This window comes from Anolis carolinensis, chromosome 2, assembly GCF_035594765.1.
Source record: "Anolis carolinensis isolate JA03-04 chromosome 2, rAnoCar3.1.pri, whole genome shotgun sequence".
Taxonomy (NCBI): domain Eukaryota; kingdom Metazoa; phylum Chordata; class Lepidosauria; order Squamata; family Dactyloidae; genus Anolis; species Anolis carolinensis.
In genome coordinates, this window is record NC_085842.1 from 212,279,656 (window position 1) to 212,298,882 (window position 19,227).

At 44.7% G+C, this 19,227-nt stretch overlaps 2 protein-coding genes across 2 annotated transcripts in view; one reads left to right on the top strand and one right to left on the bottom strand.

Moving 5' to 3' along the window:
• The window catches only part of LOC134296528 (uncharacterized), a 334,978-nt gene extending 316,513 nt beyond the window's left edge, over positions 1–18,465 (bottom strand). Inside the window, exon 1 of the mRNA XM_062971686.1 lies at positions 16,062–18,465. Within this exon, the coding sequence (XP_062827756.1) occupies positions 16,796–18,283 (1,488 nt within the window). The 5' untranslated portion in view covers positions 18,284–18,465 and the 3' untranslated portion in view covers positions 16,062–16,795. The remainder of the gene's footprint in view (positions 1–16,061) is intronic.
• cfp (complement factor properdin) overlaps positions 1–19,227 on the top strand; it is a 33,311-nt gene that overhangs the window by 7,628 nt on the left and 6,456 nt on the right. Inside the window, exons 4-7 of the mRNA XM_008103549.3 lie at positions 5,549–5,719; positions 8,098–8,295; positions 8,468–8,641; positions 18,772–18,969. Of these exons, the coding sequence (XP_008101756.1) occupies positions 5,549–5,719; positions 8,098–8,295; positions 8,468–8,641; positions 18,772–18,969 (741 nt within the window). The remainder of the gene's footprint in view (positions 1–5,548; positions 5,720–8,097; positions 8,296–8,467; positions 8,642–18,771; positions 18,970–19,227) is intronic.

The window sequence follows — 19,227 nt, forward strand, 5'->3', positions numbered from 1 at the left end:
GGACTCAGTCTTATTTCCATGGGTATAAGCAACTCCCTTCAGTTGAAGTATCTCAATGGATACTAGCCGTGGAGATCAACGGCTTACTTTCCTTTCTGGTGTTGTGTAGCGAGAGAACTGGTGTTGTGTAATGCTGTCAGTATTGAGCGCTACACAAAGTCACCATTCATTATAGAAACCCAGCCGGTGACCCTGGCATGTCACACTCTTTCAACCTCAGAGAAAGGCAATGGCAACCTTGCTCTTAAATCTTGCTGAGAAAACTCATGATAAGGTTTCCTCTTAGCCACCATAAATTGGAAACCCCTTGTAGCAGTAGTTTTCAACCTTCCTGATGCCGCGACCCCTTAATACAGTTCCTCATGTTGTGGTGACCCTCAACCATAAAATTATTTTTGTTGCTACTTCATGACTGTAATTTTGCTACTGTTAACAAATCATAATGTAAGTATCTGATATGCAGGATGTATTTTCATTCACTGGACCACATTTGGCACAAATACCTGATATACCCAAATTTGAATATTGGTGGGGTTGGGGGGAGGATTGATTTTGTCATTTGGGAGTTGTAGTTGCTGGGATTTATAGTTCACCAACAATTAAAGAGCACCTTGAACCCCACCAATGATAGAATTGGGCCAAACCGGTGGAGAGATCTTCAGCGTTCTCTGTCAAAGAGGTTCCTAAGACCATCAGAAATTTGTGTTTTCTGATGGTCTTTGGCGACCCCTCTCACACCCCCTTGTGACACCCCCAAGTGTTCTGACCCTCAGGTTGGGAAACGCTGCCATGTAGACGCATGAAAAAAGCAAAAATGATTTGCATTAGAACAAGAACAACAACTTGTGCTTAATTAAAGTATAGTAGGGCTATTTGGAATTGCCATAGTTAAAAGGTTAGTAAATCCAGGTCATTATCCAAGCAGTTCTCTCTAATTTGAATACTCAGTTGTTCTGTTCATGATGAGGGTAGCTGTATTTACACGTATAGCTGGGATCACGTGTGATTTCCAGTGTTTGGATTTTTTGTACCCATTGAACCCCTGGATTTCCCCCTTCCTCTACCACTCTAATCCACATTGCTTTGACTTCAATATATGAATCAGATCTCTAGCTTTCATCTCTTCTAATAGTCATAGCTTTCTGTCTTTTCAATAAATGAGCTAAATCCGTAGGTTCCATATTCAGCAAATAGCGCTGGCACTTTCCTTCCCGTCCTCTCTTTTTCTTTTTGATGAGAGATGGATGCATTTTGAAAAGCTGATCCAAGTCTAAACACATTGATTTGATCATATTATGGGCTAATATTGCTTGCTGATTAGAGAAACCAAGATGACTGATCCTCCTTAGACGAGAGCGCAATAAGCAGCAGATGAAGTCAATGGCGGAGTGAATCTGTCCTAGGTTTCAGCAGGAGCTTTTAATGAACTATCCAGAGCACTGAACCTGCTCCATCCAAATATGGTAAACCTCTTGGAAAGCTCCTTTAAACTCTGAACTTAAACCAAAAGCAGATTCAACAATCCCCTGACACGGAAGCCACCAGCTTTACCAGGAATGGTTGCTGTTATTATTGTGTACCTTCAAATAATTTTTGACTTACAGTGACCCTAAGGCAAATCTATCACAGGAGGTGCTTGGCCCAATTTGTTTAGAAGAGGTTTGCCATTGCTTTTCTCTGAGGTTGACTTGCCCAGAGGCGGTCCAATCGCCAGGCAATCTAGGCCAGGGGTCCCCAAACTAAGGCCCGGGGGCCAGATGCGGCCCTCCAAGGTCATTTACCTGGCCCCCGCCCTCAGTTTTATAATATAATATTTTATATCATTTTAAATAATATAATATATTGCATATACATATAATATTGATAATAATATTATAATGTTATACAATATAATACTAATAATAATACCATATAATAATTATTATTATATGTTGTCGAAGGCTTTCATGGCCGGGATCACAGGGTTGTTGTATGTCTTTCGGGTTGTGTGGTCATGTTCCAGAAGTATTCTCTCCTGACGTTTCGCCCACATCTATGGCAGGCATCCTCAGAGGTTGTGAGGTATGGATAAACTAGGTAAGGAAAGGAAAGAATATATATCTGTGGAGAGTCCAGGGTGTGGCAAGAGTCCTTTGTCACTGGGAAGCCAGCATTAATGTTTCAGTTAATCACCCTAATTAGCATTGGAAAGGTTTTGTCTCTTGCCTGGGGGCATTATTATTAATTATTATTAATTATATGTTATATATTACATATAGTATTACAGTATAGTGGTATAGTTCAATATAGTAATGTATAATGCTAATATTGTGCTATGCTAATAATATAATATATTGTATGTACATACAGCTGCTCTGAGTCCCCTTCGGGGTAAGAAGGGTGGGATATAAATGTAGTAAATAAATGTAGTAAGTAAATAAATAAATAATGTTAGACTTAGGCTCACCCAAATTCTGAAATGACTTGAAGGCACACAACAACAACAACAACAACAACAACAACAACCCTAATTAACTTGACTATCTCATTGGCCAGTAGCAGGCCCACACTTTCCATTGAAATCCTGATAGGTTTATGTTGGTTAAGATTGTTTTCATTTTAAAATATTGTATTGTTCTTTCATTGTTGTTGTTGTTGTTGTTGTTGTTGTTTTGCACTACAAATAAGACATGTGCAGTGTGCATAGGAATTTGTTCGTTTTTTGTTTTTTTTCCAAATGATAATTCGGCCCCTCAACAGTCTGAAGGATTGTAGACCGGCCCTTTGCTTTAAAAGTTTGAGGACCCCTGATCTAGGCATTTGCCTGTGGCGCCATCGTCCCGGGGGTGCTGTTGAGGCCCCCAGGAGGGTGGCGCCATCCCCCACCACCTTTGGAACGGGTCTTCCCGCCATGGCCTGGGCCTTGCCGCCATGCGGCCCACACGGCCTGGCCCTGCCTTCTGGCCCGCTCCGCCTGGCCACGCCTCCCACGCAGCCTGGCCACGCCTCGGAGAAGGCAAACGTTCCTGGGCGCTTTGCTGAAGAGAGAAGTGGGCGCCGCTTTTCTCCTCAGCAAAGCGCCCAGGCAGAGGCGGTCCAACCACCAGGCAATCTAGGCATTTGCCTGTGGTGCCATCGTCTCGGGGGTGCCGTCAAGGTCCCTGGGAGGGTGGCGCCACCCCCTTGCCTCCTTCACCTTCAGGATGGGCCTTCCCGCCATGGCCTGGGCCTTGCCGCCATGCGGCCCGCGCAGCCTGGCCACGACATGCGGCCTGCGCAGCTTGGCCCTGCCTCCCAGCCCGCGCGGCCTGGCCACACCTCAGAGAAGCCAAACGTTCCTGGGCGCTTTGCTGAAGAGAGAAGCGGGCGCAGCTTTTCTCCTTAGCAAAGCACCCAGGAACGTCTTCCTAGCAAGAAGGCAAACGTTTTTGGGTGCTTTTCTGAAGAGAGAAGCGGGTGCCGCTTTTTTTCTCAGCAAAATGCCCAGCCCAAGGTCAGTCAGTAGGTTTCATGCCTGAGCAGGGATTTGAATCTTGTCTCTGGAGTGACAGGCTTAGATAGGCACACAAGCCATATTGGGAAAGGCAAGATTCCACCTCCTCGGTTAATTAAGAACCTACTTTTGCACTTTGGACTCAGTTTGCAGAAACTGGTGTAATATAAGGAGAAAGTGGAAACTGAGACTAGACATTTTTCACTGAAAAGGTTGCAGAGGATTCAGTGGAAATCTCCTGCCAAACTGGAGCTGTTGGAGGCTATGATCTTTTGAGTTACAACTCAGAAAACCTTCCCCTACCAGACACATGTATTTGTAGTCTAAACTCCAAATTGTCCAGGATTAATACATATAACAAGACTGTCTCTGTAAAACCAGCATTAAGCGATTCCTCTGAACTGCTGGTCTCTTACAAAGCCCTCAAATTCTTTGCCCCAAGACCAGCTTTTTTCCCTCAAAGTACCATCTGTACCGGTAGTTCTGAGCACTGCCTTTCATGCATGGCCGTGGGTGGAGCAAGGATGCCAATGTGTGCCTGAAACAGTAAGTTATAAAACCGCAGCCTGATAGTGAACAAAAGCATCTTTATTCTGCCCTATGTATGATCTTGTTTTTTTTTCATGTTCACTTCCTCTTCAAGGGGTTCTTCAGAACTACCTATAAGGAAATGGCACCATCTGCCTCCTGATGAATGTGGAATGTTTAATAGGACATTATCCCATCCCCCCCCCCCCCCGGTTTTAAAACAGTTGTAAGCTATTGAGGCAATGAAAAGTCACAGAGCTCATCCCACGATGCAGGGGGAATTCCTGTCTGTGCCATTGTAGTTTGATAGTCAAATGTCATAAACGGCTGGGCATAAAGGGCTGGGCTAGTACAGTGGTTAAAAATTGGCAGTTCAAGCCTGGGTCGGGGTGAGTTCCCACTGCCAGCCTAACTTCTGCTCACCTAGCAGTTTGAAAGCAACAATGTAAGTAGATAAACAGGTACCGCTCTGGCGGGGAGGTAAAAGGTGCCCTGAATAACATGTCGGCAAAAATCTGACCAGGAAAGGTGTTCATTGATGACAGGATCCTCAGTGTGGAAAGTGAAACAACAACATCTCCCCATGGCCGAGTCAAGCACAGCCGGATGAAGGAGATGAAAAGAGGGAATCCTTGCCTCTATTTATGTACTGTATGTCTTTGTCAATTATATAATGACATTGAATGTTTGCCATGTATGTACCTGTGGTCCAATCAGTCCCCGTGGGGAGATAGAGCGGGATATAAATAAAGTATATTGGAGGCCCCAGTGGCACAGCGGATTAAACCGCTGAGCTGCTGAACTTGCTGACTGAAAGGTCAGCGGTTCAAATCCGGGGAGCGGGGTGAGCTCCCACTGTTAGCCCAAGCTTCTGCCAACCTAGCAGTTCGAAAACATGCAAATGTGAATAGATCAATAGGTACCGCTCCAGCAGGAAGTAAGGAGGGAGAAGGCGGTTTGAGATTGTATTTTTGACTCACGAAGCGGGATATTCCATTTACAAAAAACATGAGGTATAAGAGGTATCAGAATCTGCATTGAATCGAATCTATGATGTGGACAAATGACTGTCCTGTGGGCAGTCTCTTATCCAGCATTGAGTGTATTCTGCCATAATGCAACCACTCAGTCCTTTTCAATAATTTTTAAAAAATTTTTGCTACTTTAGTAGAATAGTATTTTTATTTGCCTTTAATAGCAAGGTTTTTAAGGGTTTTTTATCCTTTTAAATGCAAATCTCGATACTGCGGGATTTTGATCCCTCACGAACTCGAAGTAAGACTCAGTTTTGTTTTTAAAAAGGGGAGAAGGTGGACAATCCACTTGTTTGTAGGATAAAGATGAAACAGTAATGGAGAAACCAGCAAATTCAGGCAACATGTGATAAGTAATGAATAATGGAATATAGTGTTTTGCAGCATTATGGAACTAAATACCATGATTACATACTGTTCCCCCCCCCCCCCCCCCCGGGATAAGGTCCTAAAACTAGTTAGGGGAATAAACCTCACAAGCAAATTCTTGGGATATTATTATCCCCCCCTACAGTTGACGGAGGCTGGTCATCATGGAGCGCTTGGAGTCCTTGCTCCGTGACTTGCCTCAGAGGGTTCGAGACCAGGCAGCGGACCTGCACCAATCCAGCCCCGGTGTGTGGGGGCATCTGCCCAGGGAACAAGGAGGAAAGGGTGCCCTGTGACACCCGCCAAATCTGCCCAAGTAAGTTATGGGAAGAGCTTCCTTCCTTCCTTCCTTTCTTCCTTCCTTCCCTCCCTCCCTCACTCCGTCCTTCCTTTTTTTCTTTTGGATTATAACTCCTGCACATACCCAGCCACTATGGCTAAAGGGATTCTGGATATGGCAGTCCCAAAAAGATGAACATTCTCAATCTCTGCACTGTATTGAGTTGAACCATGACTTGATGGGAATATGGTTGGAATATAGTGGCAGAGAAAACGATTTGTGATGAAAGAGAGAGGGTGGTATATAAGGGTAAATTGCATAGCACAGATGACACTACAAGGTATAGATGAAAGGTATATAAGTTATGATCCTCTATATCTTTTGTTGGACTACATCTTCCATGAGCTATTGGGCTGGCTATGCTGGCAAGGGCAGATGTTCTGATACTAAACAACATCTGGTGTGCCACACATTCTCTCACTTTTGTGGTAGATTAATTAACTACTTCTGGAGTCCTGTTGGTAATCATTAATGTGTAACCACCATAGTTATGTAGCTATGCAGGGACTCCCAGTCCAATCCCCTCTCCCAATCCCCTCTTACTAGGAAGCAGCTGCTCAACAAACAGGTATTTCTTCCCCATCATTCGGGAAGCAGCTGGCTGACATTTCCACCTCCTCTTATGAGTGATCTATATTTCAACTGGTAGAAACAAGGTCCCTGATGCAATTCCCTCTTGCACAAAAAATTGCTCATATTAGGGGAGGGGAGAACATGTCAACCACTTTCTGAGTGACAGAGAAACAAACCCTGTCAATGACTGAGTCTGCTTCCTGGTTAAGTGAGGATTGGGAAGCTTTCATAGTCACTACATATACCTTGAAGTAGATTACATGGTGATCATGAATACCAGTTATGAATGTGTGACTCTAGGTTACACATTCATAACTCTCTCAAAAGCAGTGGTTCTCAATCTGTGGGTCCCATCCTGTGGCTCCCCAGATGTTTTGGCCTACAACTCCCAGAAATCCCAGCCAGTTTACCAGCTGTTAGGAGTTCTGGGAGTTGACAGCCAAAACATCTGGGGACCCATGGGTTGAGAACCACTGCTCAATAGGATTCCATCCATCAGCTGGGAGTTATTTAGTTAGTGAAGACTATTATAAATCCCTGAAGGTGTATGCCTTAAAAATAAATAAAACTATGTTATGCGATCTACGTGGGGTTGCCTTTGAAGTTTGTTTGGAAGCTTCAACTAGCGCAACTTGCAGTAGCCAGGTTGCTCACCAGAGCGCCGTACAGGGAGCACTCCACGCCCCTGTTATGTCAGCTCCACTGTTACCGAGCTACCTGGTTTTGGCCTATAAAGCTCTAAACGGTTCTAGCTGAGCTTACTCCCGGCTAGAAAGTATCTCCCTCTATGATCCACCAATGAGGTTAAGATCATTGGGGGATCTACTCTCGATCCCACCACCTTCACAAGTGCGATTTGTGGGAGCAAGAGACAGGGCCTTCTCCATGGTGGCCCCTTTTCTGTGGAACTCCTTCCCTAGTGAAATTAGATTGGCCCCCTCTCTTCTGTCCTTTCAGAAGAAAATTCAAAACATGGCTGTGGGACCAGGCATTTGAGCAGCGAATACAGCAATAATAATAAGAACAATTTATGTTTTTAATAATGGTCACACCCAGGCCGATGACTTAGACTTTTGTAATTTTTAAATGGTTTTATAATTGATATTTTAATTATCTGTTTTAATTGTAATTTGTTTCTATAATTGTTGTTTTGGCATTTCATGACTGACGGTTGTGAAGCAGCTCTGAGTCCCATCCCCCCTTCCCCCCCCCCCCCGGGGTGAGAAGGATGGGATACAAATGTATGAAATAAATGAATATGCTAACAAGGAATAAAACAAAACTAGGAATACAGAACATCCAAAGTAGCCATTACTTTCTAAAGAGTGGCAACTTGGGGATATTAAACTGTAAACTTGTGCTTCCTTCAGTAACATTTATTTGAAAGCACTAGGAAGATGCTTGGATGAGCGGGAATAAGATTGGATGAAGGAGGAGAGGGTGGAAATATTATGGGAAGGAGGGGTGGCATTGAAGAATTGTGAGCGGATGAACTAAGGGAATAACAACTAGGATTTTTTTTTAAAAGCAGAGTACAGACAGAGAGAAGGGATGGTTGAGTCAAAGGCAAATGAAAGCACTTATAAAAGAGATGAGCCCCACCAGAACTTGGGAAAGTTTTTGGTCTTTGACTCCCAGAATTGTCCAGCAAGGTAGGGGCTTGTGAGAGTTGTAGTTCTAAAAATGCTACTTTCCAACCTCTAGTTGTACCTACCTTCCTTTCCTCATCTCCCCATTCCTAACCCCTTTCATCCTTGTAAACTCCTTGTTTTCTCTTGTAGCCCATGGAAACTGGGGCAACTGGGGAAATTGGGAGGCATGCCCAGCCACCTGCACCCATGAAGGCTCAAGCCAAAAGCCCCAGCAGCAACGACGGCGTCTATGCAACAATCCTTTCCCTTCCACAATGCCACCTGGCAACCCGTGCCCAGGAAGTGATCGAGACCACCAGGACTGCGTGGGACTTCCCTTCTGTCCACGTAAGCTCACCACCCCATTAAACCACCACTGCCTTTTCTCACTTGATAATGATATGCATTTTATGGAGCATCCCATCACCTTTAATTACACCAGACTCCGAGTGGGCATGGTATTCTTGCACAGTTCACATTAATTCTCTTTTTCTCTTCCTTGCGTTGTATTTCCCTTCAGGGGATGGCAACTGGGGTGCTTGGCAACCTTCTAGTCCCTGCTCAGTGACTTGTGGGGTTGGCCGAGTGGTGGAGGCCCGCCGGTGCAACAACCCTGAACCAAAGTATGGAGGAAGGAACTGCCCTGGTCAAGACACCCGCAATCACATCTGCAACACAGGAATGCCCTGTCCTGGTGAGGTGGGATGACTCCATGGAGGTTGGGTGCTTTTGTACATTTGCAATGAGAGGAATTCACATCCTCAGCAGACAAGAAGATGGCTTTTGCTTTTAGGTCACCTACAAACCAAAATTCTCTGGAAAAATAGAATTAGTAAAAAAAACCCACATATTTTTTGTTGTGTACCTTCAAGTTGTTTATTGAGACTTAAAGGTAGCTCTATCATGAGTTTTCTGGGGCTGAGAGTATGTGACTCACCCAATGGGTTTTCATGGATGAGAAGGGTTTTGAACCTGGTCTCCAGCATCATAGTCCAGCACTGAACCCACTATGCCAAATTATAATCCTGTACTATAAAACAGTGGCAGAAGAAGCATAATATAAAACAAAAATAAAACTGGCAGCAGAGAGTAAAGCATTTTAGCATATAAATACACAAAATTAAAACCAGCACTAGGACAAAAGTGCTGAGATCAGAAAGCACTAAAACTGCTCTTTAAAGGAAAAAGATAAGGAAACAGTGTTCCTTTATGTAGGCTGCAGGTGGGTCTCTCCAGGGAGACCATTCCCAAGAGAAGGTGCTGCCATTTAATAGGCTCTGGTCCTTATTTTTATTTGCAGGGATCTGGGAACCAGTATAGTATAATTGTTAGATTGTTAGAGTTGCCCAAGTCTAGGAAACATGGCTGCATAAAGAGTTGTAGGCACTAGCCAGTTCTTCATGGAATCAGCCAAACTGTTTACATGAGCTCAAAGTCATATTTAGCTCCAGATTCTGTGGGAGAATTCAGAACAACTTTAGTTAACATGATTCAAGGCTACATTAAGCAGCTTTGACAAGCATTAACCTGGATCATCTCCATGCATTGCATGGACCTTATTCACTGGCTCTTCACATTAAGTCAGCGGTTCTCAGCCTTCCTAATGCTGCGGCCCCTTAATACAGTTCCTCATGTTGTGGTGACCTCCAACCATAAAATTATTTTCCGTGCTACTTCACAACTGTTCACCTACAATAAAAAAATAATAACTTTATTTATAGCCCACTACCATCTCCCCGCAGGGACTCGGGGTGGCTTACAATGAGAATATGACAACAATATAGCATACAATACACACAAGAACCCCTTGAATCCCACCAACGATAGAATTGGGCCAAACTTCCCACATAGAACCCCTATGACCAACAGAAAATACTGGAGGGATTTGGGTTCCTAAGACCATCAGAAGTATGTGTTTTCTGATGGTCTTTGGTGACCCCTTTGAAATCCTTCCTACGACCCCCCCAGGGGTCCCAACCACCACGGTTTATTTATTTCATGTCAAAAGCATTGTACAACAAATACATTTCAAATAATGGAAATTAAAAAAAAGAAACCACAAGCAACTAAATAGTTTTGGACCAAAAGCGGGCAACAGCAACCGCATTGTCTGTAGCTTTAAACAACTCCTCCTCTGTACATGAGGCAGGGCATTGTGGGCAAGTATACATATGCTGAGTTGTTTGTTCAGCTCCACAGTCACACAAGGTGGAGGATTCCTCCAGGTAGTGCCACCTTGCCAAGTTGTCTTTTGATCTGCCCACTCCACTTCTGAGTCTGTTCAGGGACTTCCAAGTTGCCCATTCTTGGTTTGCCCCTGGAGGAAGACCCTCTTGGGGGGCCATCCAATTAGAATTGCCAGGTTTAGCTGCCCAGAGACACCCTTGCTGCTGCTGGAGGAACATCAAGAGGAGTGGTGGTTCTCATGAAGCCCTTCCTTGATTTGAGTCTGGTGGGAGGAGGCTGATAGTCATGCAGTGGGTGGCTTTCACAATGTTCGACCTTTTTTCTCTCACCGTTAGCAGCAGCTTCCCGTCGCACGTCAGGAGGGGCAATGCCAGCTAACTTGTAGAGTTTATCAACAGGTGTAGGTTTAAGGCATCCCGTGATGATTCTGCATGTTTCATTCAGTGCTATGTCCACCTGCTTTGCATGGGCAGACTTGTGCCAAACAGGACAGGCGTACTCTGCAGTTGAGAAAGACAAGGCCAGGACTGATGTTCTTACTACTTGTGGGTCTGCTCCCCATGCGCTGCCAGTCAGTTTCCGCAGGATGTTATTGCGTGCAGCTACTTTGTGCTTGGTGTTCATGCAGTGTTTCCTATATGTTAGTGTTCGGTCTAAGGTGACACCAAGGTATTTAGGATGGAAACAGTGTTCGAGCTCTTGGCCTTCCCAAGTAACTTTCAGTTTCCTGTTGGCTTCGCGGTTACGTAGATGGAAAGCACACACTTGCGTCTTGGCAGGGTTAGGCTTCAGGTGGTTCTCTTTGTAGTAGCTGGAGAGATCTTTCAAGGCATTGGTGAGTTGCTTTTCAACTGTTTCAAAATCTTTCGCTTGTGTTGTAAGGCCAAGGTCATCAGCATATATAAAGCTCTTTGTGAGTGGTGGTTGTGGCTGATCGTTCGTGAAGATATTAAATAAGGTTGGTGCAAGAACGCTGCCTTGGGGTAAACCATTCTTTTGCCTCCTCCATCTGCTTTTCTGGCCCTGAAACTCCACATAGAAGCTGCGGTTTTCTAAGAGGGTCTGGACAGTTTTTGTAAAGTCAAAGTCCCGGGTGATATGGTAGACTTTATGCAGCATTTTTCTATGTTGCACCGTGTCATAGGCTGCCGTAAGGTCCACAAAAACTGTTCCCGTAATGCAGCCTTTCTCATAGCCTTCCTCGATATGTTCAGTCAGATGAAGAATTTGACCTGTACAGTTTTTCCCTGGTCTGAAACCTGCTTGTTGTGCAATAAGCTTGGGTTCGATAACAGGTCCTAGTCGATTTAATAGCATCCTCTCATAGACTTTATATAGATGACATAAGAGGGAGATTGGTCGATAGTTCCTGGCATTGGAGGCATCTTTACCAGGTTTTCATAGAATCATAGAATCATAGAATAGTAGAGTTGGAAGAGACCTCAAGGGCCATCTAGTCCAACCCCCCGCTAAGAAGCAGGAAATCGCATTCAAAGCACCCCCGACAGATGGCCATCCAGCCTCTGCTTAAAAGCCTCCAAAGAAGGAGCCTCCACCACGGCCCGGGGGAGAGAGTTCCACTGCCGAACAGCCCTCACAGTGAGGAAGTTCTTCCTGATGTTCAGGTGGAATCTCCTTTCCTGTAGTTTGAAGCCATTGTTCCGTGTCCTAGTCTGCAGGGCAGCAGAAAATAAGCTTGCTCCCTCCTCCCTATGACTTCCCCTCACATATTTGTACATGGCTATCATGTCTCCTCTCAGCCTTCTCTTCTGCAGGCTAAACATGCCCAGCTCTTTAAGCCTCTCCTCATAGGGCTTGTTCTCCAGACCCTTAATCATTTTAGTTGCCCTCCTCTGGACGCTTTCCAGCTTGTCAGCATCTCCCTTCATCTGCGGTGCCCAAAACTGGACACAGTATTCCAGGTGTGGTCTGACCAAGGCAGAATAGAGGGGGAGCATGACTTCCCTGGATCTAGACGTTATTCCCCTATTGATGCAGGCCAAAATCCCATTGGCTTTTTTAGCTGCCGCATCACATTGTAGGCTCATGTTTAACTTGTTGTCCACGAGGACTCCAAGATCTTTTTCGCACACACTGCTGTCAAGCCAGGCGTCCCCCATTCTGTATCTTTGATTTCCATTTTTTCTGCCGAAGTGAAGTATCTTGCATTTGTCCCTGTTGAACTTCATTTTGTTAGTTTCGGCCCATCTCTCTTGTCTGTCAAGATCATTTTGAATTCTGCTCCTGTCTTCTGGAGTGTTAGCTATCCCTCCGAGTTTGGTGTCATCTGCAAACTTGATGATCGTGCCTTCTAACCCTTCGTCTAAGTCGTTAATAAAGATGTTGAACAGAACCGGGCCCAGGACGGAGCCCTGCGGCACTCCACTTGTCACTTCTTTCCATGATGAAGACGACGCATTGGTGAGCACCCTTTGGGTTCGTTCGCTTAGCCAATTACAGATCCACCTAACCGTAGTTTTGTCTAGCCCACATTTTACTAGTTTGTTTGCCAGAAGGTCGTGGGGGACTTTGTCGAAGGCCTTACTGAAATCTAGATATGCTACATCCACGGCATTCCCTGTATCGACCCAACTCGTAACTCTATCGAAAAAAGAGATCAGATTAGTCTGGCATGACTTGTTTTTGGTAAATCCGTGTTGACTATTAGCAATGACCGCATTTGTTTCTAAGTGTTTGCAGACCACTTCCTTAATGATCTTTTCCAGAATCTTGCCTGGTATTGATGTGAGGCTGACCGGACGGTAATTGTTTGGGTCGTTCTTTTTTCCCTTCTTGAAGATAGGGACCACATTCGCCCTCCTCCAATCTGCTGGGACTTCTCCTGTTCTCCAAGAACTCTCGAAGATGATTGCCAGTGGTTCTGAAATAACTTCCGCTAGTTCCTTCAATACTCTTGGATGTAACTGATCTGGCCCTGGGGACTTGAATTCGTTTAGAGTGGCCAGGTGTTCCTGGACAACTTGTTTCCCTATTTGGGGTTGGATTTCCCCCAATCCTTCGTCCATTCCATGTTGCTGAGGATGAAGATGGCTTTCTTTTTGTGAGGAGACCGAGGCAAAGAAGGCATTAAGCAGTTCTGCCTTTTCCCTATCCCCTGTCACCATCACCCCATCTACTCCTTGCAGTGGCCCTATCGCCTCCTTTTTCTTCCTTTTTCTACCAACATAAGCAAAAAAACCTTTTTTGTTGTTTTTTATGTCCCTGGCAAGCCTGAGCTCATTTTGCGCTTTAGCCTTGCGAACCTTTTCCCTACAGGAGTTGGCTATACGTTTGAATTCTTCTTTGGTGATTTCTCCCCTTTTCCACTTCTTGTGCATGTCACTTTTGAGCTTTAGCTCAGTTAGAAGTTCTTTGGACATCCATTCTGGCTTCTTTGCACTTGTCTTATTTTTCTTCTTTGTTGGCACTGTTTGCATTTGCGCCTTGAGTATTTCACTTTTGAAAAACTCCCATCCATCCTTAACTCCCTTGTTTTTTAATATCGGCGTCCATGGAATGCCGCTCAGTAATTCCTTCATTTTTTGGAAGTCAGCTCTCTTAAAGTCCAGAATGCGTGTTTGACTTGTCTTAGTTTCAGCATTCCTTTGTATTGCAAACTGCAGGAGCACATGGTCACTTGCCCCTAAGGATCCAACCACTTCAACTGTATTGATCAGGTCTTCCACATTTGTTAAGATTAGATCAAGAGTTGCTGATCCCCTTGTTGCCTCTTCTACCTTCTGGACCATAAAATTATCTGCAAGGCAAGTGAGGAATTTGTTGGACTTTGTACTCTTGGCTGAGTTTGTTTTCCAGCAGATATCGGGATAATTGAAATCGCCCATGACTACTATATCTCTTCTTTGTGCCTGTTTGGTCAGCTGTTGACAGAAGGCTTCATCAAGTCCTTCATCCTGACTCGGAGGTCTGTAGTAGACACCCACGACAAGATCTTTTTGAGTCCCGGTTCCCTTGATTCTTATCCAGATGCTTTCAAGCTGGTTTCCCGGATTACAGTCTTGCATTTCTTCTGCAACGTAACTGTTTTTGACATATAAAGCTACTCCCCCTCCTCTCCCCTTTGTTCTATTTCTGTGAAAGAGGTTATAGCCCTCAATGGTTAAATTCCAGTGATGGGAGTCATCCCACCAGGTTTCAGTGATGCCTATGACATCGTATGTGTGGTGCTGTGCTAGGAGTTGGAGTTCGTCTTGCTTATTTCCCATGCTCTGAGCATTAGTGTAAAGACATGTAAGCCCCTGTGACCTCCCCTCGAACTGTTTATTTGGGATTATTGTGCTCTCTGTACTTGGTCCTTGCTGTGTTTGTGCAGCCCTCCGTTTAGCCTTACGGCGGTTCCCTGTGGTCGTGGGTAATATAGTGTTCGCCAGGCTGCTATTCCCCTCCCCCAGTGGATTTAGTTTAAAGTGCGCCTGATGAGGTTTGTGAGTCTGTGTGCAAAAAGATGTTTTCCTACTTGTGTGAGATGCACCCCATCGCTTGCCAGTAGTCCATCCTCTTGGAAGAGTAGACCATGGTCAAGGAAGCCAAAATGCTCCTCTTGACACCATTTTCTGAGCCAGTTATTGACCTGTACTATTTTTCCGGCCCTTGTAGAGCCATGTCCTACAACGGGGAGGAGGGATGAAAAGATCACATGTACATTATACAGTTTTAGCTTTGTTCCCAGAGCTCGAAAATCATTTGTGATCTTTTGAAAAGTATGCCTAGCGGTGTCATTGGTACCTACATGAATCAACATAAGGTGGGGAGGGTGATGGGGCTTTAGGAGCCTGTTGAGCCTCTGAGTGATATGGTGTATTTTTGCCCCCGGGAGGCAGCATGTTTCTCGAGCCATCCCATCCGGTCTGGAAATGATGGCTTCCGTTCCTCTAAGGAGGGAGTCACCTACTACCAAGACCTGTTTCCTTTGAGGATTGACAGGGTCCCTTTTGTGCAAGACAGTGTGTATGTCCCCTGAAGAGTGTTCCTGTTGAAGTGAATCATGTAGGTGTAAAGTGTTGTCCTCCTCCTCAACATCCCCAGTGCATTCATCAATGACAATCCATTGAGATACATCCGAGAGCCCATTACTCTCCCAAGGATGTTCCTGTTGCTCCTGGTCTACGATTGGGGATGGAGCATTTGCATGATTACATAAGTGTGACTGTGGTGATGCACTGTCCCTGTCAGGGCTATCCCCTGCGCATTGATCCAGGATGGTCCACTGAGTGGTATCTAAGAAACTGTGGTCCTCCACAAGATGTGTTTCCTGATTGTATGTTAATGATGTAAGAATTTCAAATCTGTTGTGTAAATGCAGCTGAGCAGAGGAGTTCTGTGGAGGCTGCCTGGTCCTGCGTCTCCTTCTATGGGTGACCTCCTTCCAAGCCTGAGGGTTGTCTACCTTTGAGTTGATCTCCCCATAAGGTTCCTGATCATGGTCTTGGTGGTGTTGGTGTGATGCAGGCTGCTGATCTACAGCAGCGTGTTGTGCAGTGTCCAAGAAGAGCTCGAGTGCCTGAATGTCCTTAAGGGTCTTAATACGGTGCTCGAGCTGTTGGATCCTCTGCTCCATCAGAGTCATCTGTTTGCATTTGGAGCAGATGTAGTTGTCTAGTTTTTGTGTGAAAAAGCGGAACATGCCACAGCTGGTGCATGTGATGGGAATGTTTTGCTTTTGTTGCATCTCTTGGTGAGCGAGGTGGCCAAGTGGGATCTTTGTACAGTTAAGTAATATGCACGCACTTTATGTGCAGACTGCAACAAACCACGTCTTTGTGTATTTGTTTATGTTGCTTTGTTTCCTGTATGTACTGCAAAGGATAGCCCAAACTCAGTTTAAAATCTTAGCCAAATCTTAGCCAAATCCTACCTGAAGCCAGGGAGCAAAAATGTCCTCCTGCTTCCTCTGCTTCTGCGAGAACCAACTGCCCTTCTGGGATCAGGCTCTGGCAGAAACTCACACTGGCAAATAAAGCTTTCCCAGAAACTCAATTAACAGGGGACAATGCCTGCTGTCAATCAACTTAAGTACCTGGCTCTCTTTCAACACAACAGTCACACAACAGTTAGACTTTGACCACAGGAGCCAAGCCCAAACTCAGTTTAAAATCTTAGCCAAATCTTAGCCAAATCCTACCTGAAGCCAGGGAGCAAAAATGTCCTCCTGCTTCCTCTGCTTCTGCGAGAACCAACTGCCCTTCTGGGATCAGGCTCTGGCAGAAACTCACACTGGCAAATAAAGCTTTCCCAGAAACTCAATTAACAGGGGACAATGCCTGCTGTCAATCAACTTAAGTACCTGGCTCTCTTTCAACACAACAGTCACACAACAGTTAGACTTTGACCACAGGAGCCAAGCCCAAACTCAGTTTAAAATCTTAGCCAAATCTTAGCCAAATCCTACCTGAAGCCAGGGAGCAAAAATGTCCTCCTGCTTCCTCTGCTTCTGCGAGAACCAACTGCCCTTCTGGGATCAGGCTCTGGCAGAAACTCACACTGGCAAATAAAGCTTTCCCAGAAACTCAATTAACAGGGGACAATGCCTGCTGTCAATCAACTTAAGTACCTGGCTCTCTTTCAACACAACAGTCACACAACAGTTAGACTTTGACCACAGGAGCCAAGCCCAAACTCAGTTTAAAATCTTAGCCAAATCTTAGCCAAATCCTACCTGAAGCCAGGGAGCAAAAATGTCCTCCTGCTTCCTCTGCTTCTGCGAGATGGCAATTATCTTAGTTTTCCTCCATGCTCTGGGAATCTGTTTGTGTGCCAGGCATTGATTGTAGAATTTCAAAAGCCAGTTTTCAGCTTTGGCCCCCAAGTGCTTGATTTGCTCCATCATCAGGTCATCTAGGCCAGGTGCTTTACCAGTCTTACATCGCTTGATGGCTTCTCTGAGTTCTTTCAGGTTTAGAGGAGAAGACAACTGGTGGGTTTCAAGTTCTGGCACCCTGTTGATTTTTATCTTTATTCTGCTGCAGTTGGTTTTCCCATTCTGAATTACCTGGTGAGCTATCTGATCTGGTGTCACGTTCGCGTGTCCAGGGTTGACCAGAGGGTCACTATCCAGGCGTCTCAGCAATTGCCAGGCTTTTCGGCTACTCTTGGACATGTCCAGGTTCTCAAGCAGCTCTATCCAACGGTCTTTCTTAGCATTAGCTAAGGCTGTAGATAGTTTTTGGCCTGCTGCTATAGTCCCATCACTGTATGGGTTTTCTTGAAATAATCTGAGATATTCTTGTAGCTGATTTAGTGATTCTTCATTTAGGCCTGGTAGGTAGCTTGTGCGACAGACTCTAGGGATTGAGAGCCTTGAGGATCTTTTCACAGCTTCTACGAACAGGTCATAATTTTCTATAGAAGGTTCTATATCAGAAATAGCAGCTTCCAAGGTCTCTGTAAACTTTGTCCAGTTAGCTTTATTGAAGTTATATCTTCTGCGGAATGGGATACTTTTCGGTCTTACAGCTGCATATGCTACGCAGCATATTGGTCTGTGTTGTGTGTTAGGTATTGGGTTTAATACCCTTTTGGTGCATTGGTGGCTTATGCTTTCCTTTACAAAAATCAGATCAGGGTTATAACCACGCTTCCATTGGCCACTATTAAATGATGGTGGTAATTTACTGTCATGAAGGAGGCTCATTCTACTATTGTCGGCCCACGTTAGAACTGCTTCGCCATTTCTATCATCTTCGTCATAGCCCCAGACACAGCTGTGGCTATTGAAATCTCCCACAACAAAATGGGCTTCATGATTGTGGCAACTGGTTGGGGGTGTAAAATAGAAATCAGCCCCAGGTGGTTTATAGAGTGATGATACGGTGCAACTATCAAGTTCCACAGATAAGATTTCAATGTTGTTCACTTCTGTGAGGGAAGTTGCAGAGATTGCTACACCAGATCGTACAAAAATGGCACTGCCATATTGTCTGTGAGGTCGTTCCACTGCCAGCTGCATTCCAAGAATTTTTGGTCTTCTCATTGTAATGTCTCTGTGTATTTCCTGTATACATAGGATGTCACACGAGATGTCCTCAGACATTTTGGCTAATAGTTCTTCCTTAGCAAGTGACAAACCTTCTATATTAATAGACATAATCGTTAGCAATGGTCTTGATAAAGACCTTTGGTATTCATCCATTCATCCAATGCTTTTGGGGTGGAAAGATCGGCCGCTTACAAGAAACATTGCCCAGGGGACGCCCGACTGAATTCACTCAATCTTCGGGGAGGCTCTTTCCATGTCCCCCACACCACGGTGAGAAACACTGGTTAGTGTAGGTGTCCCCTCAGGCCCCTTCTACACTGCCATATAATCCACATTATCTGCTTTGAACTAGATTATTTGAATTTACACTATCATATAATACAGTTTTAAGCAGATAATCTGGATTTTATATGGCAGTGTAGAAGGGACCAATGTCTTTTCCAGCCTAAATATACTAGATTCGCTATGCCATTCTTCACAGGATTTGGTTTTCAGGATTGATTGGTTCCATTGAGATTAGGGTTGATGGTTTAATAAGACCGGGCTAAATTGCATTCTTTACACAGGAAGACAAGGCTCTGTCTGTTTCTTTCCCTCTATTTTGACTAACTTTTAAATTTTTTTTAAATCACTCTACACAGTGGATGGGCAATGGACAGAGTGGAGCCAATGGTCCAAATGTGAACGGCTTGGTGCAAATTTCAGGATCAATTGTGAAGACATCGATGGAACCCAGTCACGGACCCGAATGTGCTCCGGGAGGGCACATGATGGCAAACGCTGTGAAGGAAAAGATCGGATTGAAATGAGATCCTGCTATGACATCCACCTTTGCTCCAGTGAGTCCTGGGAGCTGGTGATTTTGGTGTGTGTATATGCTGGTAGCTGCCATGCTCAAGAATGTTAGAAATGCCATCTTAGAATAAAGGTGCTTACTGATTGATGTCTAAGTACGTGAGCATTAGCAACTCCTAGCAAAGATGCCCTCTTTAAAAAGAGAGGGGAACGTGATGAACAGATAGGTATACAGGTAATAATAATAATAATAATAATAATAATAATAATAATAATAATAATAATAAGTTTATTTGTATCTT